This window comes from Dama dama, chromosome 11, assembly GCF_033118175.1.
Source record: "Dama dama isolate Ldn47 chromosome 11, ASM3311817v1, whole genome shotgun sequence".
NCBI classification, from domain to species: Eukaryota; Metazoa; Chordata; class Mammalia; order Artiodactyla; family Cervidae; genus Dama; species Dama dama.
The window spans coordinates 33,418,114-33,438,557 of record NC_083691.1 but is presented as its reverse complement, the minus strand read 5'-3'; the positions used below and the strand labels follow the sequence as shown (position 1 = coordinate 33,438,557).

At 50.0% G+C, this 20,444-nt stretch overlaps 3 protein-coding genes across 7 annotated transcripts in view; 1 reads left to right on the top strand and 2 right to left on the bottom strand.

Moving 5' to 3' along the window:
• IFT172 (intraflagellar transport 172) overlaps positions 1-7,386 on the top strand; it is a 34,630-nt gene extending 27,244 nt beyond the window's left edge. For 2 of the 3 annotated variants that reach the window (XM_061155050.1, XM_061155048.1), the window contains exons 36-48: positions 1,815-1,913; positions 2,110-2,219; positions 2,346-2,409; positions 2,510-2,596; positions 2,884-3,000; positions 3,528-3,638; positions 3,833-3,952; positions 4,457-4,552; positions 4,773-4,832; positions 4,918-5,016; positions 5,322-5,475; positions 5,681-5,772; positions 5,993-6,133. In XM_061155050.1, the coding sequence (XP_061011033.1) occupies positions 1,815-1,913; positions 2,110-2,219; positions 2,346-2,409; positions 2,510-2,596; positions 2,884-3,000; positions 3,528-3,638; positions 3,833-3,952; positions 4,457-4,552; positions 4,773-4,832; positions 4,918-5,016; positions 5,322-5,475; positions 5,681-5,772; positions 5,993-6,082 (1,299 nt within the window). In that variant the 3' untranslated portion in view covers positions 6,083-6,133. Of the gene's footprint in view, positions 1-1,814; positions 1,914-2,109; positions 2,220-2,345; positions 2,410-2,509; positions 2,597-2,883; positions 3,001-3,527; positions 3,639-3,832; positions 3,953-4,456; positions 4,553-4,772; positions 4,833-4,917; positions 5,017-5,321; positions 5,476-5,680; positions 5,773-5,992; positions 6,134-7,267 lie in introns of those variants that run through there. The other variant, XM_061155049.1, reaches the window with a different exon arrangement.
• Positions 6,212-7,898, bottom strand: KRTCAP3 (keratinocyte associated protein 3). 3 transcript variants are annotated; one of them, XM_061155055.1, is made up of 7 exons: positions 7,777-7,898; positions 7,453-7,637; positions 7,298-7,373; positions 6,903-6,979; positions 6,641-6,775; positions 6,425-6,538; positions 6,212-6,305 (listed from the first exon to the last, which is right to left on the bottom strand). In XM_061155055.1, the coding sequence occupies exons 1-6, from the start codon at positions 7,802-7,804 to the stop codon at positions 6,431-6,433; spliced, it is 609 nt and encodes a 202-aa protein (XP_061011038.1). In that variant the 5' UTR covers positions 7,805-7,898; the 3' UTR covers positions 6,212-6,305; positions 6,425-6,430. The 3 variants fall into 3 exon arrangements, with proteins under 3 accessions (XP_061011038.1, XP_061011037.1, XP_061011036.1); XM_061155054.1 differs by having other exon boundaries at positions 6,212-6,308; positions 6,903-7,109; positions 7,298-7,357; XM_061155053.1 differs by having other exon boundaries at positions 6,903-7,109; positions 7,298-7,357.
• A 60-nt stretch (positions 7,899-7,958) lies between these two features.
• Positions 7,959-19,502, bottom strand: NRBP1 (nuclear receptor binding protein 1). Its single transcript, XM_061155052.1, has 18 exons — positions 19,356-19,502; positions 16,207-16,436; positions 15,547-15,669; positions 15,256-15,357; positions 14,278-14,367; positions 14,095-14,135; positions 13,623-13,717; positions 12,037-12,120; positions 11,815-11,873; positions 11,559-11,657; positions 10,044-10,176; positions 9,751-9,856; positions 9,560-9,610; positions 9,328-9,463; positions 9,061-9,114; positions 8,909-8,972; positions 8,593-8,648; positions 7,959-8,504 (listed from the first exon to the last, which is right to left on the bottom strand). Exons 2-18 carry the CDS (start codon positions 16,414-16,416, stop codon positions 8,400-8,402), a joined length of 1,608 nt encoding a protein of 535 aa, XP_061011035.1. The 5' UTR covers positions 16,417-16,436; positions 19,356-19,502; the 3' UTR covers positions 7,959-8,399.
• Between the last annotated feature and the right edge of the window lie 942 nt (positions 19,503-20,444).

Genomic DNA, 20,444 nt, shown 5'->3' with positions numbered 1-20,444 from the left:
AGAAATAGCAATAACCTCAGATATACAGATGACACCACCCTTATGGCAGAAAGCGAAGAAGAACTAAAGAGCCTCTTGATGAAAGTAAAGAAGAGAGTGAAAAAGCTGGCTAAAACTCAACATTCAGAAAACTAAGATCATGGCATCTGGTCCCATCACTTCATAGCAAATAGATGGAGAAACAATGGAAACAGTGACAGACTTTATTTTTAGGGGCTCCAAAATCACTGCAGCCATGAAATTAAAAGATGCTTGCTCCTTGGAAGAAAAGCTATGACCAACCTAGACAGCATATTAAAAAGCAGAGACATTACTTTGCCAACAAAGGTCCATCTAGTCAAAGCTATGGTTTTTCCAGTAGTCATGTATGGATGTGAGAGTTGGACTATAAAGAAAGCTTTTGAACTTTCTTTGATGCTTTTGAACTGTGGTGTTGGAGAAGACTCTTGAGAGTCCCTTGGACTGCAAGGAGATCCAACCAGTCAATCCTAAAGGAAATCAGTGGTGAATATTCATTGGAAGGACTGATGCTGAAGCTGAAACTCCAATACTTTGGCCACCAGATGTGAAGAACTGACTCATTTGAAAAGATCCTGATGCTAGGAAAGATTGAAGGCGGGAAGAGGGGATGACAGAGGATGAGATGGTTGGATGGCATCACTGACACGATGCACATGAGTTTGAGCAAGCTCTGGGAGTTGGTGAAGGACAGGGAAGTCTGGTGTGCTGCAGTCCATGGGGTTGCAGAGTCAGACTTGACTGAGCAACTGAACTGAACGGAAGCATCTGCTGTACCTTACGCTAGGGCATTGTTTACCCAGGTCTGTGCATGACTATACCTTCTTTAGGTTATTCAGAGAGTGGGCTTTCTGGATGGGAGCACTTTAAGCCTTGAAGGGTTTGGCAGGTAAAGAAGAAAGGCAAGAACAGGTGGGGAAAGACCAGGAGGATTCACATAGACTATGGCTGAAGTGGACTCTGTGGAAGTTAAAATCTGGTGAGGATGTCAGCATCACAGCAGAAACAGAGTGAGCTTCATGGAACACTTGTAGAATTACTGAGTTTTAGGGTTGAAAGGGGTCTCCAAAATCATCTAGATCAACACTGTCCAGTAGATATACAATGCAGGTCACAAAGGTCTAAGTCATATATGTAATTTTAAAATTTTCTAGTAGCCACACTCAAATAAGTGTAAAGAAAAAGGTGAAAATAATTATATTCTGCTTAACCTATTATACCGAAACTATTATCAATATTTCAAGGCAAAATCAATGTAAAAATCTATTCGAGATTGTCTACATTCCTTTTTTCATACTAAGTCTTTGAAATATATAAGGTTAGAGCACATCTCAGGACTAGCCACATGTGACTCTGGCTGCTGTTCTGGACAGTACGAATCTAGACCAACCATCACTCTGATGGATGAAGAAACTGAAACTCAGAAATGCCCAACACAAATAGTTGCAGAATGTCCTGGGCTTCTGCTTTAGGGGTTTTTTCTCTACACCATGCTACCAGGGTTCTGTTTGTGACAAAGACCTTGAGAAACCAGTTTGTCAAAGGTGACAGAACCAAATGCAGTGCTCTCAGGCAGCAGTGAGTGTCTGAAAGAGGAAGAGCTGAGAGGAACAGTTAGGTCCTCTGATGGTCATGTAAAAGCTCTGATGGACCATGAGGCAGGATTTGCCCCACAGGGTGGAAGGTGAGGGAGAAGGCAAGAAAGTTGGCATCTGGAGGTAAAAATAGAGCAGGTCAAGGACCCCTGGGCAGTATTTGTCTCTCTGCCCACTTCTATCTTCTGTTCAACCACTCAGGCAGCTGAACTCTCCATCAAGTTTCTACCTCCCCCACGCAGTCTGGAAGTAGTTCGGGCTGTGGGACCCCAGCTGATTGGAATTGGAAAGCACAGTGCAGTAAGTAGGGCGCTGAGACTGAGCAGAAATAGATTCCACAGAGATGGGTAGAAGCCGTGTGAAGTCAGGGGCGGGGGGTGGTCTCCTGGCAGGCTCGGCATGCATTTGTTTCCCCAGAGTTCCCAGAGTTCCCAGGAGGGAGAGGGGGGAAGAAAGGGAGAGAGACATCTCCAGTCTCAGATTTTCCCCTGTGCAGGCTGCAGAGCTCTATCTGAACCTGGACCTTGTCAAGGAAGCGATCGATGCTTTCATTGAGGGTGAGGAATGGAACAAGGCCAAGCGTGTCGCTAAGGAGCTAGATCCCCGGTAAGCTCATGACCCCTTCTCACTAGAAATTCTTTTACTTCCTTTTGTAAAGGCTGAGAGGAAGTTCTCATGGGACGGGTGTGCTTCTAGCGCTTTGATGTGTGAGCTTTCTGCGTGCCTTCACAGGTATGAAGACTATGTGGACCAGTGTTATAAAGAGTTCCTCAAGAGCCAGGGCAAAGTGGACTCGGTGAGACTGGCATAGGCAGCAGGAGGCGAGCACAGGGAGGCTCAGAGACTCTTTCCCTCTTCTTCCCTCGTGTAACTCTGTCTTTTTAACTGGTCCATAGCTAGTGGGTGTGGACGTGGTGGCTGCTTTGGACCTCTATGTGGAGCAGGGCCAGTGGGACAAGTGCATTGAAACAGCCACCAAGCAGGTATTGGTCCCTTCCTCCCACGCCAGCCCCTCTGGGTATTTCCTCTGATTCCCCACCTGTCCCAGAGAGTGTCTCTCTCTTCCTCCAAAGCCCAAACCCCAAAGATCCCTAATCAGCATCTGAGAGCTCAGTCTTCACGCTCTGACATTGGGTCAGAGGCCTAGCTGGGCCTGGCATGCACATACCCTTCACCTCCTAAACAAATCCATGGCCTCAAGTCATGACCCCACCCTCACAGCCTGGTTTGACCCCAACCTCCCCCTGCTTTTCCTGCACCCCTCAAACAGAACTACAAGATTCTGCACAAATACGTGGCATTATATGCAACTCACCTGATCCGGGAGGGTGGCTATGCCCAGGCACTGGCCCTGTACGTGCAGCATGGAGCCCCTGCTAACCCACAGGTACCAGCCTGCTCCTCAGGGTGAATGTTTCCCCAAAGAAATTCTTACCTTCTCCTCGACAACTGCTCACCCCACTCAGGATCTGTCTTTCAGAGGGTTCCTTAGTTAGAAAGCATCATGCCCAGAGACTCCGCCTAGGCTCTTCTGAACTGTACAGCTAACACAAGGAACAGTCTTTCAGAGCAGAGCCCTGCACACACCTCGAGGGCCTGACTAACTTCCTCCAGAGTGTGAACACCCCTCTCCTGTCTGAGCATCACAGCTCTCCGGGTGTTATGCCGTTAACACTGTGACTGTGCATTCACAGTCACACATCTGCCCACACCCACAGAGCACCAGTTAGGAAGAAATGGGTGTTTTCTTACCCTCCTTTCTCTTCCCTGAAAAACAGCACTTTCTCCAGCAGCGTCCCATAGCTCCTCCACATGCCATTTCCAGCCCAGTTTTCCTCTTTGGCCCCACTTCCCCTGACTTTCTCTTGTAGTTGTATTCCTCTTGCTCAACTCCCCTTCCCCCTCCACCTCCAGAACTTCAACATCTACAAAAGGATCTTCACTGACATGGTGAGCTCTCCTGGGACCAACAGTGCTGAGGCCTATCACAACTGGGCTGACCTCCGGGACGTCCTCTTCAACCTGGTGAGGAAGCCGGGTGGACAGCAGAGCGGGAAGGCTGCTCGGTCCGCCTGGCCCTGTCCTCATCTCTCCTTTCACACCCAGAATCCTTCACCCTCGGGCTCTACCTTCCTCTCTCCAGATGGCTGACTATTGACCACTCTGTCCCTGGCACTCCTCTGATCTCCGACCCAGGCTGTGTGCTCTTCCCACTCTAGTGTGAAAACCTGGTGAAGTCCAGTGAGGCCAACTCTCCAGCCCACGAGGAGTTTGAGACCATGCTGTTGATTGCTCATTACTACGCCACCCGCTCTGCAGCCCAGAGCGTCAAAGAGCTGGTGAGATGGAGCAGGGAGGGGCACTCAGCTTCAAATGGCTGAAGCTGAATGAATGCAAGTTCAGGACACTCTCAAGCTTGGCCCACTTCTCTCCTAGTCTCTCTTCCATTTAAAGAAATCTTTAGCCCTTGCTGAGATGGTTTCCTTTCTGTATCCCTTTGACCGTCTTAGGGCTCTGTGCCCACACAGCTCCAGCCTCGTTATGCTCAAACATTCCAATTCCATGATTTCTGCATTGACCTCTTACAATAGATACATACTTTTAGCTTATTCATGATACTATATTGAGTTACTGTAGTTGGATGATGGAATTCTAGAGGTGGGAGGAAATAATCTAGGCCCAGTTCTCTTGTGCAGATGAAAAAAACTCAGAGCATGACCCAGAGCAATTTAATATTGATCGTTGATCTTCTGGTTCCATGGCTGCTTTAGTTATAAGATCATTGGTCTGGTAGCTCAGTCACTACAGTGCCAGAATCATAATGCTTTAACTTTAATTCACAGGAAACTGTAGCTGCCAAGCTTTCTGTTTCACTCTTGCGTCACACCCAACTACTACCTGCAGATAAGGCCTTCTATGAAGCAGGCATTGCTGCCAAGGTGAGCAATGGGGCCAACCAAGGGTGGGGCTGAGAGAAGGAAGTAAAAGTTGGAAGGTAGACTGTCCCAGCTGCTCAAGTTAGAGCAGAGCTGAGTGTGGGCCTGATGTTGTGGAAGATACCATTTTCCTCCATCTTCCTGGATTCTGCCCCCTGCATCCTGGAAAAACAACAGCCAAGGCCAGCTGCTCACTCCTACTGGCAACATTTCTCTGTTGCAGGCAGTTGGCTGGGAGAACATGGCCTTCATCTTCCTCAACCGCTTTTTGGATCTGACTGATGTGAGTAGGGCAGTTGTGCCCAGAAGTTGCAAGGTTTGGCCTGTCACAAACTGTGCCCATCTCATGGCTGCCCGCTCTGCCATAGGCAATTGAAGAAGGGACCCTGGACGCCCTTGACCACTCTGACTTTCAGGACACAGACATTCCCTTTGAGGTGCCACTCCCAGCCAAGCAGCACGTCCCGGTAAGGGCACAGAAACAGGAGGCCTCACGAGCAGGAGTCCTCACTGGAAGGGAGGACACTCTTAAGGATGGTCCTCCCAACACTCTAATGGCGTCAGTCAGCAATGTCTTTGGAAGGGCCCCAGCCCTCACTATTCCTTCAGTGAAAGTAGCAGCAGAGGAAAAAGCTAAGGCTGCAACTGGCTGCCAACGCAAGGAGTTTCATTTGTGGGTGAAAGATGGTACATGGGATGACAGCTTAGCAAACCCCTTCCTTACCACCCTCCACTTGCCCTGCCCTGTGTGAAGCTGCTCTGTCCTTCCCAGGAGGCTCAGCGAGAAGAGGTTCGAGACTGGGTGCTCACGGTCTCAATGGACCAGCGGCTGGAGCAGGTTCTACCTCGGGATGAGCGTGGGGCCTACGAGGCTTCCCTGGTGGCGGCCAGCACTGGGGTTCGGGCCCTGCCCTGCCTCATTACAGGTATAGAATGCTAGAGCACCATATTCTGTGCTGGGTGGAAAGGAGAGGGAAACAGCAGGATCAAGAGACTGTTTTACTGTGATCAGTAAAGGAGGATGCAGAAGACAAAAACATCCTACTTTCTATCCCTCACTTTGCTCTTTGTTATTCCCTCTCAATCCCTCTCATACTCCAATTCATCTTTTTCTCTCCCTCCAACCCCCAGGATACCCCATTCTGAGGAACAAAATTGAATTTAAGCGGCCAGGGAAGGCAGCTAACAAGAAGAACTGGAACAAGTTCCTTATGGCTATCAAGGTTAGAGAGGAAGGCTTGAGGGAAGAGGGCAGGGAGAACAACACTGAAGACCAACCAGCACCAGCCACTGGGGTGGTGTTGGGAGGGGGGTGGACTGTTAAGAAGGCAGGTGCAGGCCCCACAGCCTGCTCCCCACACTGAGATGGAGCTGGTTTTCCTTATATCAGGAATGTTCTTCCCAGTACTGCTGAGTCCCTCTCGTGCTCTTGTTTGCTCACAGACCTCCCACAGCCCCGTGTGCCAAGACGTGCTGAAATTCATCAGTCAGTGGTGCGGGGGGCTGCCCAGCACCAGCTTCTCTTTCCAGTAACTGGGAGAGTCAGTAGGTTCCATCCTTCATTAAAGTCTTGTAAGTAACCGAGACCACTGTATTCTTTGAACAAGGTCACCCCCAGCACTAGCCCAGCACCCCTTTCCCCCAAAAGGAAACATAATCAAGTAGAAGAGACATCCTTTTATTACAGTTGTTACTATATAAACATATCCTAGGGGTCAGTGGAAAACCCTTGTGGACAGAGCCTTCGGACCTGCACCTGCTTGACAGAAGGGAGAGCCTGGTCAGAGGGCCAGCAGCATAGCAAAGGACTCAACCCAAAAGGGCGTGCTCCCTACCACTGCCCTCTCCCAGGCCACAGTCCTCCTGGCCCATTACCTGGCCCTAAACCCAACTTTTCTGTGCGGTCCGGATATCTCGCGTTTGGTCCAGTAGCTGCACATTTTCCTGCCATTTACGTTTAGGAAATTCAAACTCTGTCAGCTCCTCCAGCTACAGAAGAGGGCAGGGTTAGTGCTCCAGCCCTCAGCTGTACCATCCAGTCTCTTCCACACAGTCTGTGTTGAATGAACCCTTGCTGTTCATCTTCCTTACCTGCTCCTGCAGCCCATCCTTCCTACAGGGCCCTACCCCACGCAGGGTGAGCGCAGCCACACAGCAGTAAGCAGAGAGAGCAGCCTCGGCTGCAGACATGAACACAGAAGGGATCCAGAGAGCCAAGGCTGTGTCCTAAAAGGTGAAGGAAGGGCGGGAGACAAGAAGAGGAAGCCGGGCAGGAGTGGCAAATGCTGGCGATTAAAGGGCAGTACCTAGGCTCTGTGGACCGCAAAAAGGCTGGGGAGAGAACTGGACTCACATAGATTTTCGTGGGGTCAAAGGGGCAGTCAGCATGTCCAGACCCCTGGTCCAGCGGTACCAAAGGATCCAGCAGTCCTGGGTGACAGTCGGCAATGAGACGGCGGCCGCCATTGGCCACAGTGAGGGACACAGCGAGGAGGAGGCCCAGGGAGCAGGCAGCAGACAAGAGAAGGTTCACCAGCGCTAGCGCCAGCAGGGCCCAGTGCTGGCAGGGGCAGGAGGTCAGGGTGAGCAGCCTGGGGGGTGGCTGCCTCGCCCACTAACCAGACACCTCAGTTACTCTTATTTGGGGCTCCCTCTCCCACTAAAGACGAAGCTGAATCAGCCCCCCACCCCCACCCCTCCCCGCTTCCCTGCCACCAGGCCTCCTCCTCAAAGCTCCAGAAACCTCACCAGTCGTGGGCGAAAAAGATTCCTGGACGCCAAAAGGGCCACAAGTCCCAAAGAAACGCTCTGGAAGAAACGAAACCTGAGGCCCGCGCCGCTAGGCGGCCCCCACAGCCCGCGCCCCGGCCCCGGCTCGCCCCGCCCTGCCCCGCCGCGCTCACCAGCAGCCCTGAGCCCACGGAGATGACATTGGCGGTGGTGTACTCCGGGGTGACGGCGCCGCGGGGGTTGGCCACGTGCCGCAGGACGGTGCCGTGCAGCACGGCCCCCAGCAGCAGATTCACGTGGCCCACCAGGATCAGCGCCAGGCCCACCCGCATGAGCCGCCGGGGGCCCCGGGCCGCATCTGAAAGGCACGGGCGAGGGGCAGGATGAGCCGGCTGAGGAGCCGGAGGCCCCGCACGGCCGCCCCAGGTCGGCCACAGGCCCAAAGGTGGGTCCAGGGTGGGCCCTCGGGGATAAAGACCGGAGAGGCCGGAAATTACCGAAAGCGCAGAGGCGGCGGCACTTCATCCGGTCCACTGGCGCTCGCCGCGGGGCAGCTCTTACCTGCCGGCCCCGGCTCCACCCCCGCGCCCCAGCTGGCTCCGCCCGCCCGGCACACCTGCGGTCCGGCCTCCGCGCCCCCTGGCGGACAGCGGGACACACAACACACACACTACGCGCGTAGCAAAAAGTAGACTTTTATTACAGCAGCAACTGAGGCGAATCGAATGGCCCCCCGGGGCCACCCCTGCAGCACCACCCTTCTCTCCCGCCCCGTCCGCCCCAGCGGGATGGTAGAACTCAGCTCCCCGCGCCCGTGCGCCTCCTTCCACACAGGCTGGGCGGGAGCGGCATTTCGGCTACTAGCCCCCCGACTAGAAGGCGGCTGCTGAGAAGGCCAAGGCCCAGGCCCACGTCTGTGCAAAACAAGTAAACAAAGTGCAGAGGGATGGAAGAGAAGGGGAGGGCTGGGGAGGGTGATGCTCAGAACCAGGGAGCCCAGAGCCCTCCTGAATAACAGAGGAGAGCGGGGCTTCACGGGGGTAATACTGACTGGGGGGCGGGGCGGGAGCCGCAGCCTCTCCAGAGGCCACAGCGCGGAGGAGGGGCCGGCCGAGTGGCTCTAAGAGGAGACGGTGACAGCGGCTGAGTTGAGGGTGCTGTTCCTGGCGAAATTGAACTTGTTCAGGGTCTCCTCCAGCAGAGAAGTCAGTCGGCTCTGGTCAGCCTGGAAGGGAAGGGCTCAGTGAGATCCGGCCGAGACGACAGAGCGGAGGGGCCGCCCTACCCCGGGCGGCGGAAGGCAGACGCCTCACCTCACTAATGAAGCCCAGCTGCACCAGCTCAGCCGCCAGCTCCGGGATGTTCTCGTCTGACAGAGAAACAGGACAAGGTGAGCACAGTGCGCGAGTGAGGGGCACGGGGGCCCTTCCAACAGCCCCGGGCAGGTGACCCTGGCTGGGACACAAGCAAAACTGTCAAATCAGATCCACCCTCCAGATTTACGGGCGAAGATACTCATTCTAAGTGAGTCCGTGTGTTGCTGCCAGGTCACCTTCCCCACCCCTGAAGGTGTCCCTCACAGGTGAGGCTCACAGACTCTCCATCCTCTGAGGGACAGGAGAGACTCACTTGGCATCAGGTCACAGCTCAGGTGCCGGTTCAGTTTGTCCTCCAGCTTCAGCAGAAGCGTCAGCTGGAGAATAGGACAGTCAGAAAATGAGGCTCCCCTTCCCCACCCTCTGGCCACCCAGTGCTACACAGCCCTGGGCTCTGAGCCTTACATGGTGTTTGACTCCCTCCTCCACCGACTCAATGTTGCACTGCATCAGCACTACCTAGGGAGAGGAGGCAGAAAGGGTCATTAGATTAGAGACCAGTGAGCAAAAAGCCCCCAAGAGCTGGGGTTTCCAGCCCACAGGACACGGGTGCCAGGGAGCAGACACACATTCCTGTCTTTACAGGACAAAGCCTTATTTGACATGTCCCTCTCTACTACTCCCACACAACCATAACCTTGCGGGTCTCCACCTCAGCCGGCACAACCATACCTTGCGGGTCTCCACCTCAGCCGGCTCGGGTGTTGGAGTCTTGACAGAGGGGGGCACCACAGGTGATGTCACCTCCTCCTGTTGCGGCTGCTGGGGCCGAGGCAGCCCAAAGGCTGTCAGGGGGTAGATCCCATTCCTAAATGGAGATCAGACAGGTCAGATGGGCTCTGGACACCTTCAGATACCCACCCCTACCTCCTAAAGAAGTTTTTTTTTCTTATTCTTCTCTCACCTGACATCTTCAAGGAATTTATCCAGTTCCAGAGCTGGAGACTGAGAGTACCTGGAGAAAAAAAAAAGAAGATGGAAGGAAAGAAGCAAAACAGCAGGTTCAACCATTCCCAGAGAAAGGACAGTTGACAGAAACCTCCAGATGGGGGTGACTGATCTGTCCCTTTCAGAACCTATCAGTTAGTTACTCACAGAGTCTGAACTGGTTCTCTTCCTGGTCCTGCAGGGATTTCAGCCAGTACAGCACTGGTATCCATGTTTTTGGTGATCTCCTCCAGAGCATTCTCTGGGATCATGTCTGGAGGGCAAGATGGAATGGGAAGTTATGGAAGAATAGTTCAGATTAATATTATAGAGGGCACAGGGGTCCGGGGGGAGGGTGGGAAAGAATCCTTTTGGAAGTAGAAGAGGAAAGAGAACATGCTAGTGAGAGTTACAAGGCTCCAGACTGGAAAAAAATTCCTAGGAGGGTCAAGAGGACTCACGCTGGTGTCCCACAATGCAGTGGGCAGCAAGGAGTTTGAGCGAGGGCACTTCGAACAGTGCTGGGTGAAACAGAAGTTCTCTGGCTGTTGGTCTGCGAGCAGGTTCAGACTGCAGGCACTTTTGAATGAACTCCTAGAAAAGGGAACAAGGGAGTGGAGCAGGCATCTGGTAAGCAGCCCACTGTGTTTGTCTTATCTCTCTCACTATATCTAGCACAAGACTTTGTTCATACTAGGTGCTCAGCACAGGCTAAGGCAACAAATTGCTAAATATATTTGAAAAGACTTTGAAAACTATAATGTATTATATATGAAATATCATTCACTGTCTTTCTGGTTTAAATTATTTTTTTTGCTTCCTAGCCACAAGCTTTCTCTTTCCTTTGCTGTTCAAACTTATGATATCTTTTTCCTTATTTTCTATCTCTCTGCTTTATTAGCCCACTCACTGCCTACCTTCTTCTCCAACTCTCGCCAAATTTACCTCTCTCTTTCCAAACTCATCCACTGTGGACAGTAACATTCACCATCTTTTTATTTCCCAAACCTACTATCACAATTTTCTTTGTCTACTATATCATTTATTCACTGGATTTCCCCATGTTTCTCTAACCCCTACTTATTTACCTCTCTTGGGTCCCATGACAATTAACCTGCTTTCTTCCTTTCCCTGTGGAAGGCCAAAAAGCCATATACCTAATCTTTTACTTGAACATCACACCCTGAAACTGAACTAGAAACTTATTCCACACTAGCCTCAAGATTCCCACTACTTTTCCTTCTTTTCTCTTTGGTCCCTTTTAAATGCATATAATGACTTACAAACTAACCTCCTCTTTGGACCTTTCTTTCCAGACTCTACTCACCATATCTATTACCTGATTCAAAACCCTTATATCCTTCCAATCTTAGCTCATTTATTTCAGGGCACTTTCCCTAACTAAAACTACATAAATATACAACCTCAAATGACTGGTTTGAGAAACTCACACCGATTAATTTGTTTAAAAATATCAAGATGGTTGTTTAAGAGTATGTATCAATTACTTGAGGTAACCATCAAATCAGTTTGCCTTCATGTAGAGACACCTAAGTTAACATACAACCTTAAGACTCAACCTTATTAGCCATCTTAAACCCCTGACCTGAGAGAGAATGTGTATGTGTATCAAAAACACCTAGGGAAATGCTCACTACTTTGCCTTTCTGCTTTATATTCTCTTGCTCTTAGAAGAGAGTATATTCCCAGTGGGTGAAATTCACTCATGTGTGACTCTCTGCAACCCCATGGACTATACAGTCCACGGAATTCTCCAGGCCAGAATACTGGAGTGGGTAGCCTTTCACTTCTCCAGGAGATCTTCCCAATGGAGAGACTGAACCCAGGTCTTCCACATTACAGGAGGATTCTTTATCAGCTGAGCCACAAGGGAAGCCCACCCAGTGGCTACAAGGAATAAGAACCTAAAAACATTTCAAAGTCTGTTAAGGAGATGTGATCCTAAAGATCCTCACCCTCTGTAATGGGTCTTCTAGAAGCTGAATGGCACTGCTGATGGCTTCTTGTGGCACATATGAGGACTCTCCATTGCCCTGAATCTCCAACACTGCCATCTGCAGAGACAGGGAATAAAGAGAAACGGAGACCTAAGAAACCTCAGTGTTTCCACAGTCACTCCCCCAGGCCAGTCACCTCCCTGTCAACCCTCCATCCCCCCTGCTATCTTCTGATGTGACCCCTTTCCAATACCCACCCTCCTGGTCTCCTCACCTCCAGTGCACACATGCCGAAGGAGTAGATGTCCACTGCCGTTGTCACATTAGTGACTTCTAGGGAAAACAGAGCAGCTTTGGTGAATCAGAGATTTGGGGCAGGGCATGGCAGAGATGTCTTAAAACTTTGCACATGCCAGTAGAGAAGGACAGCAGTTTCAGGTATGTTACCGCTGACCCTCAGGGATGGGCACAGGGCAGAGAAACTGGGATGCCTTACCTCCATATTCTGGTGCAAAGAAGTGGAGGTTCTTCTGCTCTTCCCGACAAGTCTTCACATGATTGTTGATAGTGTCAGGAGCCACTGGGAGTAGGGGAGATACCCACAATCTGACCACCGTCAACAAAGCACAGCTTTGCTCCAGAGAGAGGCCCCCAAAAGACAAATTCTCTCCTGAAGTCTCTAATCCTCAACGGGCATAAACTGAGCCCTGAAGTCCAGACTAAACATGAACACCACCTGCCTCCCCTTTCTCAAGCTACCACTTCTTATCTAAGGTCTCTAACTCAGTAGCAGCAAAGGCTCTGCACTAAACTAGCAGGTACCTAGGGGCTTTGGGCTGGCAACGTATAACACAGCCTAAGGAAAAACTTTCACTTGTGACCTGCTTACCTGCCCCAAAGCCCAGGTACATCTAACCCCTAATCTCATGAAAATGTTTGCTCTAGTTCTTTCATCCACCCTGCATACCGCATAAAAACACTGGCAGCCCTTCCTGGAACAATCTGGAACAATTAAGAGACCTTAGAAACTTGGATGAAGATGGGTAAGAAGGATTAACATACAACCATAAGAAGGACAGCCTCCTTCTTATCCACCTTAACTGACTGAAACTTAAAACGAGCTCAAAATTGAACCAATACCCTTAAATCAGTTTCACTTGGAATCCACCAAAAACTTCAGACCCCTGCTCTACCCTCTCATTCCTCAACACTGCCTGCCACAGGGCTGAACGAGGAACCAGGGCCGGGCCCAGTTTGGACTCACTCGGATCATAAACAATGACTACAAGTCACAGAGGGTCTGGGAGCACAGTATGACTTAAGGAACCAGCCTGATGATGAGGGGGGAGTAAGAATCCAGGACATAAGTGGCCAGCCAGGCAGAATCCACAGGAAACAAGCAGGTTATGGAAGGGCAAGCAGGAGAAGGGTTGGTAGGGCAGAAGCCAAGCAGGCATAATTAGGCAGGGGGACAGGGTTTGCTCCCACGACTGCATGCACTGGGCAGCCGCAAAGGGGAGCAGAGGAAGCACAAACAGCGCCCCACATAGGGCAGAGGGGGCTCTCACCATTAGCAAAAATCCTATGAAAGACTGTTGGGAACAGAGCAGCCCGTAAGCGGGAGGGAGGAAAACAGAGAAAAGTTGTGAGCGATGGAGCAGCCAAGCCCCAGACAAATGGACACACAACAACACACAGACACAGCACACAGAAATGTTAAACACTGCACACGTGTACACAGCAAATGAAAGCACTCACAGCAGGCACAGCCTGGAACCTCCGTTGGTAGGTCTAGCCCCAGGGGCTCAAGTCAGACCTTACACCCAACTCTTGCCCTTTCCCAACCTTCTATTGAGATCTCTGTATTAACCCCAAATTCCCTACAAAAAGGTTCAAGATTAGGCCCTACCCCTTTTTCCACTACTTGACTGGCCTCTCTATAAATTGCCCCTAGTAAGGTCCTTTCTCTTATCACCAGCCCACACCTCAGAATTTTCCTCTTTTCCCCCATTCCTTTCATCTTACCCCCATGGTTCCCAAATTCCCGAGGCTCCCCTGCCCAGAACCTCTCCCTCCCCTCACCAGAGCCAATCTTGATGAGTCCGTTGTGCTGGATGAAGATGGTGTCACAGGTCAGGTTCCCATGGATGATGGGGGGGTCACACGAGTGCAGGTAGCTGTGGGGGCACTGGGCTGTTAGAGGGGCCAGTGGGAAATTAGGGCAGGGGGAACCCAAGGGTTAAGAAGAGCAAGGGCCTGGTCTCCTGCTGGTCATCATAAAGGTAATACCCACACTCTGAATCTCCATTATGCCCGATGAGTTAAACAGCTGGATAGGAACTAGGAGAAAGAGGTGGGAGACAGTATCATGGTCAAGGCATTGGGATGACCGCTTTAAAAGACCCATAGGGGCCTAACCTTGAGAACATGGTTCAAAGAAAGTGGGGAAGAAAAGAAGTGGGGCAGAAAAGAACGGCAGAGTAGTGCCCTGAAATTTGTTTGGAGAAACTAATCAGGAATAAATATGGGAAAGACACTACCAGATCTTGCTTACCTTAGGGCAGAGAGGATTTGTGTGCACCAACGCTTCCAAGCCTGGAACAGAGTTTGATCCAAGGGTCAGCAGTTATCCACTCTCTTCGCCCTCCACAGTTCCCTCCATCCCTTTCCTGATCAGATTCATAATCTTTTTTTAAACTTCCAAACCAGCCTAAAGCTTTGTCTGCTCTCTCTGTACCTTTTCATTCATAGTCTTGTGGTTTTTTTTGGTCTTCTTCAGAAATTGCTTAAGACTCCCAGATGACATGTATTCTGTGATAAAAATGACCTGGAGAGGCAGAACACACAAATAAAGCCTTACAACAGAAATTATCCCTTATCTGGGTAACTTTTATATGACATACCCATAAAATTTGGAAGCCTGGTGTTTTTCTTTTTTCCATCTCCCACCCCGTCCCACTCCTCTAGGTTGTCACAGAGCACCAGGTTGGGCTCCCCGTGTCATACCGCAAATTCCCACTGGCTATCTATTTTATATATGGTAATGTATAAGTTTCCATGCTACTCTACTATGTCCCCACATCTGTTCTCTGTGTGTGCATGGAAGCCTTGTATTTTTAATAAAGTTTCTCTCTTTTGTTCTTAGTATTACTTCCTTAGATTTAATAGGGCAATGAAAATTACTGAGCAATATGAGCTATTGCAAGGAAGAAACAAAAATTCACTCATTTTTGCCCCAACTATAACCAGACAAAAGGCACAGGTAATAGTCATAGGCATACCCTTGGACTGCAAGGAGATGAAACCAGTCAATCCTAAAGGAAATCAACCCTGAATATTCACTGGAAGGATTGGTGCTGAAGCTGAAGCTCCAATACTTCGGCCACCTGATGCGAAGAGGTGACTTACTGGAAAAGACCCTGATGCTGGGAAAGACTGACGCCAAGAAAAGGAGGTGACAGAGGATGAGATGGTTGGATGGCATCACTGACTCAATGGACATGAGTCTGAGAAAATGTGGAGATAGAGAAGGACAGGGAAGCCTGGTGCGCTGCGGTTCATGAGGTCGCAAAGAGTTGGACACGACTTAGTGACCAAACCACAACATCTCAAGACCAGCTGATTCCAGCTGTTTCAATATTATCTTTTTCTGAATGTAAAAAGAACAATAAATGTAGCTAGTCTGTTTCCAGTAAGCTCAGGAAAAAGTTCTTACCCTGGCCTTGTTCTCTTTAATGTCAGCCCAATACTTATGAAACTTGACAATGTTGAGATGTTCCAACTGAATCAGATTATCAAACACAGCACGGACCTTTTCCTGGAAGCAGGGGAGATGTTGGGATTACAATGTTCAGAAAGCATTATCATCCTAAAAAGCCATTTCCTATCCCCACTTGAAATGATCTAACCCCAACATACTCTTCTCCTAGTAGCTTCCCAACATCAATTCCTCTTTAACACCAGCATTCTAACAACCCACAGGCTGCATCCTTTCACCATTACTTACCTCCTGCAGCTTGTAGTTCTTGCGCTCTGAGAACTGTACCTCATTCCATACAACCTCTACACCTTCCTCTGTATCCATGGCCAGGTATGCGCTGTCAATACCTGGTACATTCCGCTGATTCACCTGAGAAGAAATTCAAATGAAAGGGAATTAAAATTACCACATGAACTATCTGTTGTAATGCTCCATACAGTCATCTTCTCCCTGCCTCTGACCCGTTCAAGTTTGGTCTGCCCCTTTGAGACTCTGTCCCTCCACTTCTCACCTCTTAGAATTCACTGTGAAGTCACACTCCCACTGTGCTGTGCTTAGCTGCTCAGTCGTGTCCCATTCTTTGTGATCCCATGGACTGTAGCCCATCAGGCTCCTCTGTCCATGGGGATTCTCCAGGAAAGAATACTGGAGTGGGTTGCCATGCCCTCCTCCAGGGGATCTTCCCAACCCAGGAAGCAAACCCAGGTCTCCCGCATTGCAGGTGGATTCTTTACCATCTGAGCCAGCAGGGAAGCCCAAGAATACTGGAATGGGTAGCCTATCCCTTCTCCAGGGGATCTTCCTGACCCAGGAATCGAACTGGGGTCTCCTGCCTTGTAGGCGGATTCTTTACCAGCTGAGCTACCAGGGAAACAACACTCCCACTAAACACTCCCACTGCCTTACCTCTTCTCGCCTCTTCTGCCAGCGCCCACAGGGTGACTCTTCCAAGATCTCAGACTCATCTTCACTTTCTTCTTCTTCCTCTGGGGAAGCAGCCGAGGTTGTGGAGGTCACAGGAGGTGACACTGACGTCAAGCCAGGAGCTGAGGATGAGGATTCTACCTTTGGGTCCGAACCACTGCTGAGTACTGTCTGGGGCTCGCCTTCCGACATGCTGGAACAAACACTCAGGCCTGCATTGGTTGGAGCAGGGTGAAGGGAGAAGGTGGAGAGGGTTAGAATAGATTCTATAAAGATTCCATCCTAATAACATAATCTGGGGTTTAAAAGTAAATAAAACATATACCTCGAGGGGGAGGGTGGGGGTGGGGCCCCCCCAAAAAAAAAAAAAAAAAACCATATACCTCCCTTGTTTCCTTTAAGTCCAAAATCACAATTAGTCCTGTATGAACCCTAAACATTAACTACTCTCCTAGTCTGGAGAAGGGTAGCTATCTCGGCTGAAGATGACTCACCCAGGTCAGTGACCAACTGAAGTATACATCAAGCTTAAAGAATATGCTGCTATGCATAAACATGTTAATAAACATATTTTGTCATGTAAAAAGATGATTCACCCAAGAGTGGCAAACAAAAGATTTATGGTTGTACGAGTCATGTTTAGTAAGGTTCAAACAGAACAGCAAAATCAGGGGCCTCATTCCTTTCCATCAGCAAATATCTACCCAATAGCCTTTCCTTTGAATTCTCATCTACCTCTTGCACTATGCTCAAGAACCAAGCTACATGGGCACTATGCAGGGCAGATGACTCCAGATCCCCAAATGTTCCAATGAACCAGCTCTAGAGTTAGAGCTGTAGTATTCTCAACCAATTTGTCCAACTGAAACCCTAAGATGATTTATTCCACTTGGACTAACCCTGGCACCCACTCTCCATCCCTCCTATGCACAGAATAAGCCTGCCAGTCCATGATGAGACTACCCTTGGGCCAGGTAACTGGCAGTGGTTAGTGACTTCATTCCTGATGACCTCACCTTCCCTGTGATGTGAGTGTGGTAAATGGGTGGGTACTGGTTAGCAACATTTTTTTTCTATTCACTCATTCAACAAATGTTTATTAAGCACCTATTATGGGCCAAGCATTGAGTTAGGTGCTTGAGATGGCATAGTGAACAATATAAATAAGATGCCGATACTCAAAGCCTAAATTTAAGGCACAGTTAAGATTTTAATCTTCCAGTTTTCATTTCATTCACATGGCTCAAAGGCTCCATCCTCTGAGGCACTGGATCTGACACAGGTATCCCTTTTAAGCACAAATAATTCAAGACCAAGCCATTACAGGAAAAGTACTATATTACACTAAATAGTGTATAGTAGTATATACATGAACATGGCTTCTTGGAAAAAATTCTCAAAAGCTAAATATCATGAACTTCAGAGAGTCACAGGACAACCGATGAATGTTATTCCATATCTCTTAAGAATGAAGGCTGTAAAGAAATTGGAACCTGTGTGTGCTAGGCTCAAGGGGATGCTCCCCAGGATGAAAATATACTGTAGATTTGCTCCTGTAAGTCAGTTCAAAATACAGAAGCTCCTGATGAGGATCTTTTGAAAAGCCCTCATTTCGTTTTAGAACTCTCAGATGCCCTCTTCTGCCCATCTCTGCCACCAACCTACACTATGTTGAACTCAAGTCAGGAGATTTCCTTGGTCTTTTTAAAAAATTTTTTTCATTTTGGAGATTTTTATTAGATGACATTCCAGTAAATATCAGAGAGCAACAAAGCACTACAGAGAAAATCTGGCAAGATGCTTTTTCACCTGTTTTTTCTCTTGCCTATCATGGATTTCAATCAACAGTTTTAGTAATTTACCAGAAAATTCAAGTTACAGATCATTTTCCTTCTCCCCCTGAAAAGTAGCTAAAAGCACACAGGGATTACTTTCTAGAGTAACGTTATTTATAGAATGTATCCTGAATCTGAACAGCTAAGGAAAGTTCCCAGCTACATTATAAGAAATATCAGTGGAATTGAAATACAGGAAGCCTGTGGCCAGTGAGCTCTAAAGAAACTTCTGGACCGAGGGCACAGACAGTTAATCCACAGTATGGCACGAAATGCCAAACTTTCATCAGTCATAGGCGCTCTTCGAATGTGCTTGTCCTCTCCCTCCCCAATCTCTCCCCAGTAGGCAAGATGATGGCAATGCCCAAGAATCCCCAGGACCCCTGCTGCTGATGAAGAAACCTTTGCAACACTGGCAGTTTTTGTCTCAGGGTGAGTCGTTCAGAAATTTAAATGAGACCACAGACGGAAAAAGGGAATCTCCTCGCCGCCTCCAGCCACCCCCACATGCACACTCATGTTGTGTGCATGCACACACAACATGAACAGCTCAGAAGTGAAGACTTCTGAGCTGTGCAGGTAAAACATTGCAAAGTTTTTCCTGCAAAGTTTTTCATTTTTTGGACTGCAACTTCTAAGCATCTCAGCTTCTCAGCATCTCAACTCCTCGGCAACAGCTTGCAGGCCACAGGCCTCTCGCCCGCTCTCATCCTGAGCGGACCGAAGAGGACCTGAGACCTGCAGGACTGACCAGTCAGATATAAACTCGAGGAAGAGTTTAACACTCCAACAGGTCGCCTAGCCCGCTGACTGCAAGTGAGCGTCGGGGCCCCAGGCAGGCCCTGCAGCCAGCAGCGGCCACCTCACCAGAGGCCGGCCCCGCGGCGCCGTCAGGGGCGCAGGCCACGCCCCCGCGTAGTCGGCGCGCCGGCCTCGCGAGCAGGCGCGGCCCCGATGCTGCGCTTCCGCAGGCCTCCGGGCCTGCGACCGCCGCCCCCGCCCCCGCCCCCGCCGCCGGCCCCGCCTCTCGGCAGGCCGGGTTCGACACGAACGCCGGGGCCTCGCGCCCCGCGCCCGCAGAATTCCGGGCGCCCTGCCGCCACTCGGGGGCAGTCGGGGAGGGCCGGGTAGGAAATGTGGGGCCGACGCGGCCCCCCGGCTCCGGCGGGCCGGGCCTTGGCCACCGAGTGAGCAGGGCCGCCTACAGACACTCGCCTGCTGGGGGTCCCAGATCTGGGCCCTAGAGGCCGATCCGTCGGTCCTCTCGCTGAAACCTTCCCTCCCCTAGGCGCTCACCTCCTGACTCCGCTCCCCGCAGCCTGCGCTTCAGTTCCAGCTCGGGTTCCGGGGCCCCGGATCAGAAAGACTCGCTCACAGCTGCGCTCCGCGGCGCAACCGAACTGCGGACCCCGCCCTCGCGGCGTCCTGACCAACAGTGGGCGGTGCCGCACTGCCGTTGGGTTTCCATTGGACAGGGCGGCCAGGGTGGGCGGTGCCCCGGGTGTACTGGTAGAGGTAGCCTTCAACCCGGTCTCCTCCCGCTGCGCCTGTCCGGCTGAGACCTCTCGGAGGATTCGGTATTTTCGGTCTCAGTGAGGCTTGTCTCTCTGTCTACCCCTCGGTCCAGTCCTGGTGCCCCGGATGATTCTGCTGGGCGAAAGGAAGGCCTTGCCCCTCTTGAAGGCGCCATGACAGTTCTAGTACGACTGAAAGACAAAAGGAGCGAAAGATGTAGTCACAATCCGAGAGGAGCGCCCACCCGCTTTCAGTATTTGGGGGTGAGACTGTGCAGGACAGCTATTCAGAAAACTTTCTTTAAATTACTGTTACATTGAAACTGAAAATTAATAGTTAACGCTTCGTAAGTGGATAGTACTGACGTTGGCCAAAACTTCCTAAGAGGTTTTCACAGATGTTATCTCTTTTGATCCTCATAAGAAATTGAAATTTTCTTTCAGCAGTAGTTGTCAAATGGAAAAATACTGAATCAGAGGCATTAAGCTATTCACCGAAAGTTGGTAAGAACTAAATTAGGATCCGAAACAGTAAGGTTTATCACAGGTTTCCTTGAAAAGATGTTTGGAAAAAATTTAGATTGAAGAGAACCCAAAGGAAAGAAATGATCTCGGCTCCTAGACACGTATTGTGGAGGGAGGAGGGTGAATCAATCAGTACTTGGGAATGTCATAATCACCAAATTTCACTATCCTTAAAGGGCATCTGTAGTCCTGTTTAAAGTGATAGAAGACTGGCAAAAGTCTTCTCATTTTCCATCTCTTCACCTCAAAATTTTTAAAATCAAACTTTCTTTGTTCCTTGATGCTCTTTCATCTTTGAAAGAGAGGGCTCCAACACGCTTAGAAATCTGGACCTTGTTTTAGATAT